This window comes from Cydia strobilella, chromosome Z (assembly GCF_947568885.1).
Source record: "Cydia strobilella chromosome Z, ilCydStro3.1, whole genome shotgun sequence".
In the NCBI taxonomy this organism is placed as follows: domain Eukaryota; kingdom Metazoa; phylum Arthropoda; class Insecta; order Lepidoptera; family Tortricidae; genus Cydia; species Cydia strobilella.
The window spans coordinates 29,365,336-29,375,807 of NC_086068.1; the positions used below are offsets into that span (position 1 = coordinate 29,365,336).

A 10,472-nucleotide genomic window follows, 5' to 3' on the forward strand; every position below is an offset into this window, starting at 1 on the left:
CCGTCAGTAAAGACAGCTTTAAGCTCTTCCCTTATAGTTCTCAGCGTCGCACCTCCTCATGCACACTTGGGCAACTCGTCCACTTGATTAATATTCTGTGAGTTCTGTGACTTGTACTGTCCTCGTCCTATGGTGACATTTAACAATAAGGTGGAATGACACAGCCACTTTGTCAGTAGAAAAGGCGGCAAATTTAAAAAAACGTAGGGACGAAGGGTTGACCTCCCGTAGAAAATTTGGCGCCTTTTTCTACTTAGGCCAAGCAATAAGAAGGTATAGAGGGAAATGCTAGGAACACAATTTTTGACTTCGTAGCTTTGTTTGGACTAGTTAGGAGGTGAACATATCAAGTCCCCGGCCGTAACCCTGGTGCTGGGGGGGAGAGTGGGGTTTGAAGGTTCCATTTTTCGGTTTTTCGTTTATATCTCGGAAACTATGCGTCTGAACGACATGGCCACTTATACAAAATGAAAAGTGATTTAATTTGTTATAAGGTTTATTAAGTCAAGATTTTCGATATCTTGTATAATTTTTGAGATATCCGCTCTTGAAGGTTTATTTAGGGCTCTCATTTTTATCTTGATTATCTACAGAGAAGCTGATAGGCCAGGTTTGGTAACGTTTTCGTATGAATCGGGGGTGCTGAATTAATTTATGGTATCAGCATTGACACCTTTCCGAAGTAAAAAGAAAATTAAAAAATGTTTTAAAAAATTGTAAATCGTGGATTTGTATGTTGGTGGTTATATATTCTACATGAGCATAATATAGAACATTATGCAGCAAAAGATATCAGTAGGGACGGTTAATCATTTGTTAATAATTATACAACGCATGCAATTTGTCTTTCACAAACTACGAAGTTTCAAGACACTAACTGAAAAAAATTGTTCCCGATATAATCCCTCTCGACCCTCTTAGAAGATTTACAAGTCGATTATTAAAAAAAAAATATTCGCTTCATAAACTATTATTACAAACTTTTCAAAAACGGTGTAAGTAATCAGTTTTCGTCTATTTTAATATAATGCCCTTTTTACCAAGTTTCAAGTTCCTAGTTTAAAAGAAAATTTGTATCACATATAAACTTACATCCCCTTTTTAACCCCTTTAAGGGGTTGAATTTTTAAGAACGTTGAAATAACTTTTTTGGAATCCTATACAATGCCTTTCTAAGAAGTTTCAAAGCATTTGTAATAGATTCAAACTTTCAACCCCTTTTAGCCCTGTTAAGGGATGAATATTTAAAAACGCTTAAATTACTTTTCTTGTATTCTAATAATATGCCTTTATACAAAGATTCAAGTCCCGCACTCAAAAAAATATTTGATCTCCATACAAAATTTAAACCCCATTTTTATTACCTTGGGGGATGAATTTTCATTAATGCTGAAATAAGTTTTAATCTCTTTTAATTAAATATCTTTCTATGAAGTTCCAAGTACCTAGCTTGAAATAAAATAAGGACCACGCCAAACTTTCAACCCCTTTTTAACCACTTTAGGGGATAAATTTCAAAAAATGCTGAAATCACTTGTCTTGTATTCTAATAACATGTCTTTATGCACAGATTCAAGTCGCGCATTTAAAAAATGTTTGACCTCCATACACTTTCTACCCCTTTTCACCACCTTAAGGGATGAATTTTCAAAAACGCTGAAATTAACTTTCTTCTCTTTTAATGAAATGCCTTTTTACAAAGTTTCAAACTCGAGCTTAAAATATAATTTGGACCCTATACAAACTTTCAACCCCTTTTTAACCCTTTTAAGGAATGAATTTTTAAAAACGCTAAAATTACTTTTCTTGTATTCTAATAATATGCCTTTTTTACAAAGATTCAAGTCCCACACTCACAAAAATATTTGATATCCATACAAACTTTCAACCCCCTTTTCACCACCTTGGGGGATGAATTTTTAAAAACGCTGAAATGAGATATTTTTTTTAATTATAACTAATTTATATTATAAAATTTGAACCCCAAGACAAACTTGTATCCCCTTTTTAACCCCCTTAGGGGTTTAATTTCCAAAAACGTCAATATTACTTTTTTTTGTAATCGGCTATTATATCTTTCTAGGAAGTTTCAAAGTATTTGTAATGGATTCAAACTTTCTACCCTTTTTTAACCCATTTAAGGGATGAATTTTTAAAAACGCTGAAACCACTTTTCTTGTATTTTAATAATATGCCTTTATACAAAGTTTCAAGTCCCGCACTCAAAAAAATTTATGATCTCCATACAAACTTTCAACCCCTTTTTCACCACCTTAGGGGATGAATTTTGATACCAACCAACCAAGCCAGAAACTGTTTATAAGTAATTTATAAGTAGATTAGTAGATAATACCAACCAACCAAGCCAGAAACTGTTTATAAGTAATTTATAAGTAAATTAGTAGATGATACCAACCAACCTAGCCAGCAACTGTTTATAAGTAATTTATAAGTAGATTAGTAGATGATACCAACCAACCAAGCCAGCAACTTTTTATAAGTAATTTATAAGTAGATTAGTAGATGATACCAACCAACCAAGCCAGCAACTTTTTATAAGTAATTTATAAGTAGATTAGTAGATGATACCAACCAACCAAGCCAGCAACAGTTTATAAGTAATTCTTTGTTGGGTGGACTTTGTGAGTATTTGATCATGATCCTTGAAAGCCTTGAAACATTGTCAAAAATAAAGATGAAAAAAAAAGGAATCTATAACGAATAATTCCAATAATTTATAATTATGTTTTCATTTTTCATACCTACTCATTGTGTAACTTTGAAGCGGGTTGAAAGTGATACGTTTCGACCCTAGGGAGTTTAACCTTTCAAGTTTATATTTTTTAACATTCGATAAGCAATTCGGTTTATAGTGAATTAGTTGTATAAGTTGTATAACTTCTATTCTGATATTTAACTCTCGATTCCATAAATAACGTTCCTTTACCTCAATTGTTCAGCGAAAGTTACATTAAGAAAAAGTACAAGATTAGGTAGGTATACATTATTTTTCTTTCCTCGTATCGAAATGTAGAACTCTCACAGAAAAGTGGTTTTGCAGTTTTACACGTGTGAAAGCACCCATTTCTGACCCGTGCCATTGGCCTATCAATATTTCGTCAGAAAACGTAGGGGAGACCAAGGAGACTTGAAACAGTTTTTTTCCTTTTTGGTCATAACTCAGTTGTATTACTCGTAGAAGCTACATTTACGAAGTCTGTATCATCTGATAGCAAATATCACAACCATTTACCACCCGAAATAAAAAAATATAGTACTTGGAACTATTTCAAAACAATTGTTTTCTCCATCGATCCGATCTGTTTCTACTCTCCTTAGCCAAGGTAACTTGAAACAGTTACTGGAGGTAAGATGACAAATCTATAATTTATGAATTTAAACAATAAATAGCAAAGTATCTGTAAATTATTTTCACCGGTAACCGCAGCTAGATTTAGAATTTGAGTTTTCAATTTCGTCTTTAGCTGGTTATAATTATAAAAAGAAAAATATGCTACATTAATCACTATTTTTATCTATTAGTTGTCAGTGACTGAAGCATTATGAAATGAAATACACGTATTTTTCAATAAGCTTTCAATTGGCAACCAAAATGCTAAAATAAAATTGAAAAATATGATTTCAACAGTGGTATGAATAGCCTCTGCCAAACTCAAACAAATAATTGACAAGGTAAGTTGTAACAAGGTGTATCAACATACCTCACCCTTGTATTTTTCAGATGGTTACACTTCTTTGCATTTTTATTTTACAAAACATGGACTTTACTTAAAAGTATATCGAACAAATTACAAAACCGATAAAGAAATGACCTTGAAAGAATGACGAGAAACTTACTTTTAGCAATATTTTATCTCTAACCGCAGTAAAACATCAACTGCTCATCTGAGGCCTAAACCATGTATGATGAAGTTAATTAGAATGGAAAATAAAGCATTTATTTTCTTGGGAGTCATACTTCTAGCGTCTATAGTTTGCGAGATATGGATACTGTCAACTTATCGTTTGTTAATCTACCTCGGTCTCCCCTACGTTTTATCTCTTGTAACAATCAACTTTTTCAGTTAATGATAGCAACATGAGTGAATTGGAAAAAAAATCTTATTCTTGTTCTTTCAATCAAAAGCAAAATGTGGTAACTATGTATGAACCGTAATAATGAAACAATACCGGAGGCCTAAAACTTAAATATTGTGCGCCTATACCCCAACACTTCGCAATAGGTAGGTACGTAGGTAATCAGATGCAGAGAAACACGATTCCCATCTGCTTAGCTGACTACTTAACTTTAGTACAAAATACGCTCACATTTTTGTAAAGTGGACCTATGAAACTACTGAGAAATGGAAATGACCACCTACATAATATACGTACATCACATATCGTCTACATTAGGGTAGGTACCTACACTACATCTAAATATTTATCTCCTAAATATTTTCGAAAACCTATTACAGGCCATTAGCAATGAGGAAGGACGGGATTCAAACAAGGAAAAGGAAACCGAAAAAGTCTTCTAATGGAGCTAAATCCGCACAAGAAAGTTCCAAGAAAGAAGGACAATGTTCACCCGGTGTTGATGGTAAATAAGATTAACTACAATAGTTATTTACGATACAAGTGCGGAAAAGAGGAAATTCGAAACGAGTGGCGATAAATTAAAACACGATCGCAGGGAGTGTTTTAAATCGACACGAGTTGCGAATTACCTATTCGCACGTGTATCGTACGTTTTACAGTACATATGGCCCTTTAAACTTTCGACATATGCACGAAAAGTGCTATTTTACGCACTAGTGCGAGAAAGTAGCACCATATGTACTGTAAAATTACTTTATCCTTTTTTAAAGTAGGTAAACGACGACTTAAAATCGCTCACGTTTTATAAATCGAAAATGGCTCGCCATGTTTCGCTCCATAACGAGTCTGCGCGCGCGCACTAGTTGAAGCTTCTCGTTATGTAGCTTAATATGTTGAGCAATTTTCGTGTAACCAGTTTTAATGTCATATTTAATATATGTCGAGTCAGGCGTTCATTTTATTAAATTTATTTTATTAAATTATTTTTTTATATGGATTTATATGCAAACTTTGTTTGTAATTTCCAGAAAGCAAGCCAAGCGTTTCAGAAGTGCCATTGCCTTTAACGGCATCCATGGCTAGTCATGGGTCCCTCTCAAAGGCCCGCGCAGAGGCACACTCGTCGGAGACGTCCCCTCACGCGCACTCCCACAGCCAAGGGCACGGGCACACGCAGTACCCCCTGGGCCTACCCGCGGCTCCTGGCTTCCTCTCCAACCCTTCGATCTTCAACATTAAGAGTGAGCCAAACGCCCCCAACAGCTACGACGGATATGCGACTCACTCTGGCAGCCATTACCACTCGCAACAGCACTACTTGCACGCATTACAGGTAAATAAATATCGTCTCATTTTTACAGCCCAATAACATTAAAAGGCGGGTCATGTTTTTCAAGTGAATGCATGTTTATGTTGTCTATGTTTAGTACCCTTTAGCCTAAACCTGAGGGAATGGATCGTACACATAATTGGTGGTTGTGTAATCAGCTTTCTCTTCCCTAATTTGAATAATATAACATATGTAAATAGGTACTCAAGTAATAGATATTTGTTAAGAAAATAAGCGTTTTCTCTATGTAATATTTAAATATCTGGTTGGCAACAGTACGGCCTCGGTAACAGCGAAGAAGAGGAAAGCAGCGGGTTTCTGCATCAGCGCAACGTGACCGCGCACGCCAAGCTCATGGCCTCCACGTAGCGCTCTCCGAGCCTGGCCACTGGACAACGACACTAAATCATAGCTACACTTGCATACTATCTCATTTAGGTACGTTTAAGTTATTAAACTCTTTGCACTGCCCTTACAAGGTTGCGAATAATTCCAATTGACTGTCGTACTTATTACATAATATGTACAGTGTACTCATATTACTTTTTGTGTTAGATATACTTATGTAGAGAATAGTGAACTGTTTAGTTTAAACAACATCAGTTCATAGTGTTCATACGCATCTCTGTGAAAAACAGATAGAGAGAATAACTATGTAGGTTATTATAGCGGCACGGTAATGAATGTCTTATAAACGTATCCTATCTATGAGTATCTACATACGAGTGTTAGTACTGTAAGTTTTTAGAATATATAAATGTCATAATACCCCCCTGATCTCTGATTTATAGTAATAGACATTGACAATCAATGTCTATTACTATAAACACAGTAGCTTAGCACATCAGGCGGAGTAGTAAGAGAAGTGAGTGGACTGTAATATATGTATACGAATAGGTAGGTACCTCGGTAGTTTGTCACGAAAATATTAATCGGTAATCGTTTTAATTTTACTTTCAATTCTATATGCATACCTGCGTACTTTCTTGCTCGCCACGCCTAATAAACATATGATTCATTCAAAAACTCAATAACTTTTATTTTTATATTGAACATGCCGTGTTAGAATGTGGGTCAGATCTGTAATTTATATTGAACATGCCGTGTTAGAATGTGGGTCAGATCTGTAATTTATATTGAACATGCCGTGTTAGAATGTGGGTCAGATCTGTAATTTATATTAAACATGCCGTGTTAGAATGTGGGTCAGATCTGTAATTTATATTGAACATGCCGTGTTAGAATGTGGGTCAGATCTGTAATTTATATTAAACATGCCGTGTTAGAATGTGGGCCAGATCTGTAATTTATATTAAACATGCCGTGTTAGAATGTGGGTCAGATCTGTAATTTATATTGAACATGCCGTGTTAGAATGTGGGTCAGATCTGTAATTTATATTAAACATGCCGTGTTAGAATGTGGGTCAGATCTGTAATTTATATTGAACATGCCGTGTTAGAATGTGGGTCAGATCTGTAATTTATATTCAACATGCCGTGTTAGAATGTGGGTCAGATCTGTAATTTAGTAGATAGAGCCCGTGTAAGCTAACTTGGACCCACTTGAACAGAACAAATTCAGGGAATGAACATGACATTATAAACGGCATATTCTCATATAAATTAGACAATAAGCATGCCAATGCCACACTTTGTCGTTGCAAATGCCATACAGTGTTAGCTTGGTCCAACTCTAGGTACACTTACCTACGTAACTTGAATGACAATGCAATGTTTGGGAGATGGTGGAGACCAAAGGCAAAGGTGGCCACAGGACTCTTGATAAAAGAAAAACAACTTCATTGACTTCAAGCTTGTCAGAATCGTCTGATGTTTGAGTTTCTACCAAAAATTACTGTTTCATCAAAAACTTTTGAAATGAAATGAAATGAAATATTTATTTGCTTAAACATGGTAATTACATACAGATATTATAAATTAATTGATTTAGTATCACATGTTTAGCCAAAAAATGGCATGCAAATTTAAAACTAAATAAGAATTTTTAATACAATTTCAAAATTAATATTAAAAAGCAATTTTATTAAAATGATTAATATAACATGCAAGTCACATATTTTTTTTATAACAAGTCACATAAAGTTTAATAGTACATACATTCAAGTATATTATTTAATAATCCATTAAGTATTATAATTATATCTAGTCTAGTGTCTAGTAAACAGAATCATTCAGAAAATCGTTTAATGAGTAAAAGCATTTGTCTTTTAGCCATTTGTGTAATCTGGTGGTAAATAATTTGTCAGGTAATTGTCTGATTTCATATGGCAACTTATTGTATACAAGAATACTCATTACATAGCAGTTATTCTTAAATAAAGAGGTGTTACATAGGGGCATCTGTAGCTAAAATTCATCCCTGGCTCCTAGTCTATTGTTAGTAGATGACGGTTTAAAATAATGTGGAAGTTTCCGTACTATGCACCCTAATTCTAGTATGTAAGTACATGTCAAATAAGGTTAGCAGTCCATGTTTCCTAAACAAAGGTCGGCAAGAGTCTCTCGGCCTAGCTCCGCATACCGCTCTAACACACTTTTTTTGAATCAAGAACGCTTTATTAATATCTGTTGTTGTGTCTATTTTATTCTCGCAATACAGAAGGTACAAGTTTAAATTGGGTTTCCATTGTTACAAGCGGTTGTTATGCGTGACAAAGCGGCGCTCTGGTACGTAGAGTATTTTTTAATACAGTTGCTTAAAAATGTGCTACTTTACGTAGCTGTTTAGCGTGCGGAAAGTTGGTTTTCGCGAACTAGTGCTTTTTACTTTTCCAATTTTTTTAAATTTATACTTGTTCCAATTCATGACTACTTATTGATGACTGGCACCCTGCACTGGCACTAGCATGACTGATGAGTGTTAATATTAGTTTCCTTTAAACGTCGTAACCTACATAAAAACCTACTGTTAATGTAAGAATACGATTTTTTTTTCAACACACTTGCTCGTAACATGGAAGTTATTGAACCGCTTTTAGGCTAATAATTCTAGATATTATTGCTTTTTAATTATATTATACGAGTAGCACCTGTGTGTAATGAATGATAATCTGACTGAGTTAAGAAGGTAACCAATTCCTAATAACATGTATAGAAACGGAGCCTTCTTAATTGGTAGAGTAATTTTTTTTAAACCAACTATTATAAGTAAGCGATCAAACATCAAACATTTATTCAGCAAATAGGCCACAGGGGCACTGTTACATGTCAATTTTTACAAGCAATAAAATTAACCAAAAATTACAAAAAACAATTACACATATCGATGGAATCAATAAAATATTAGATACTTTGTCAGAGATGTATCCAGTCTAAATGTCAAATTACACAAAAAAAAAACTAATAAAAAATATACAAACAACAGACAAGTACTAAAATTGTTTAGAGATGTAAAAGTCTCTAGGTGTCAGAGATAAAATATATACAATAATAAAAAACGATCATCAAATTATCCTTAGAGGTGTAAAGGGTCTCCAAGACTTGAATAGTTATATAATTAATAAAAAGACAAGATATTAAATCAGACAAACACAGACAAGAACCGAATGAAGTGTCTCACGTTAATGCCACTCAAAAGTAAAGTGTACATAGGTACTTATAAGTTATAACGTAACATGAAGACCGTATAAACTTAAACAGACCGGTCTCCACAAACAGCACCCGTTCACGAGTATGACGCGTATCTCAGCCATCGCCTCCCTCAACCTTTATTCGGGAAAGTGGCGACCCGATCAACGACGCCACCGTAAGCAAAGACTTTAAAGCGAGCATGACATGTTCAAGCTGCCGGGCTGTATTAATATATATAAAGTAAATTAATTCAGTGAGATACAACATTTGTGCTCGTATGTTACATTAAAGACGGCATAGCGCCACATAATCACAACATAATTCGTAATAAGTATGCCAACCTACAAATAATTAAATTACAAATTTAAATTGACATAGAGATGTAAAGGTCTCTGCCTGTCAGAATCATTAAAAATATAGGTTACATAAAATAATTTAATAAGGTCTCTAAGTGTCCAAAACTAAAATTAGATTTTAGAAGTTCAGAAGTTTTATCTCGCAAAACGTAATTTATCGATTACATTCTCTCGTAAATTACAATAATGAATAAACATAACATTTGTTCGATTTAGTCTAAATCCAGCATCGCTTATAAATATAGTACAGCGGCCAGATGGCCTAAAACACCATTCGATGTGACTGTACAGTACAGTATACTACCGACAAGTGGTATCATTGTGTTCGGTAGAGTCTACTGAGTACGTCATTGTCACAGTCATTGTATATACATTTTGGACTAATCCATTCAGCCATTTTCAATTTAGAGCAGTTCAAAATCAACTCAGGATTGTGAAATTTTTGAGCGTTTTCAAATAATTTGTTAGACCAAGTAGTGAAAACGTTAGACTATGTTATATATTTGTAATCTACTCACAATGCCCTTTCATTTGGTACCCCACATAGTATGTTTAAAAGAAAAAAGTTAAAAACTTTGTACTGCCGATTTTGTGACGTCACAGTTATCCCCCACACTCTTAGAAAGTGACAAGTTCTTATTTCGTACTCAGTAGACTACTGAACACAACAATATGTGCTACTCTATTAGTCATTTATATTTTTGATTGCAGGTTGTAGGACAGGACACCATATCGATTACCACATATAAATAAACTCAAATTAAAGAAAACTAAGTACATAATTAGTTACCTCTAACGTTATTGTTAAAAAGTCGCGCTTGACATGTGGAGTAGCGCGAGCGCGCTACAATCCAAGTCATGCTAAGCGGTCTGGTCTGGCATGACTGTAAAACCTGGTCTATCCCTAAAAGTCGCGCTTGACATGTGGAGTAGCGCGAGCGCGCTACAATCCAAGTCATGCTAAGCGGTCTGGTCTGGCATGACTGTAAAACCTAGTCTATCCCTAAAAGTCGCGCTTGACATGTGGAGTAGCGCGAGCGCGCTACAATCCAAGTCATGCTAAGCGGTCTGGTCTGGCATGACTGTAAAACC

The 10,472-nt window shown here is 34.7% G+C and overlaps 1 protein-coding gene across 4 annotated transcripts in view; it reads left to right on the forward strand.

Moving 5' to 3' along the window:
• LOC134753697 (GATA-binding factor A-like) overlaps positions 1-9,269 on the forward strand; it is a 33,872-nt gene extending 24,603 nt beyond the window's left edge. For all 4 annotated transcript variants that reach the window (XM_063689629.1, XM_063689630.1, XM_063689631.1 and 1 more), the window contains exons 5-8: positions 4,479-4,603; positions 5,130-5,434; positions 5,708-9,013; positions 9,057-9,269. In XM_063689629.1, coding sequence (XP_063545699.1) covers positions 4,479-4,603; positions 5,130-5,434; positions 5,708-5,800 — 523 coding nt within the window. In that variant the 3' untranslated portion in view covers positions 5,801-9,013; positions 9,057-9,269. The remainder of the gene's footprint in view (positions 1-4,478; positions 4,604-5,129; positions 5,435-5,707; positions 9,014-9,056) is intronic.
• The last annotated feature ends 1,203 nt before the right edge of the window (positions 9,270-10,472 follow it).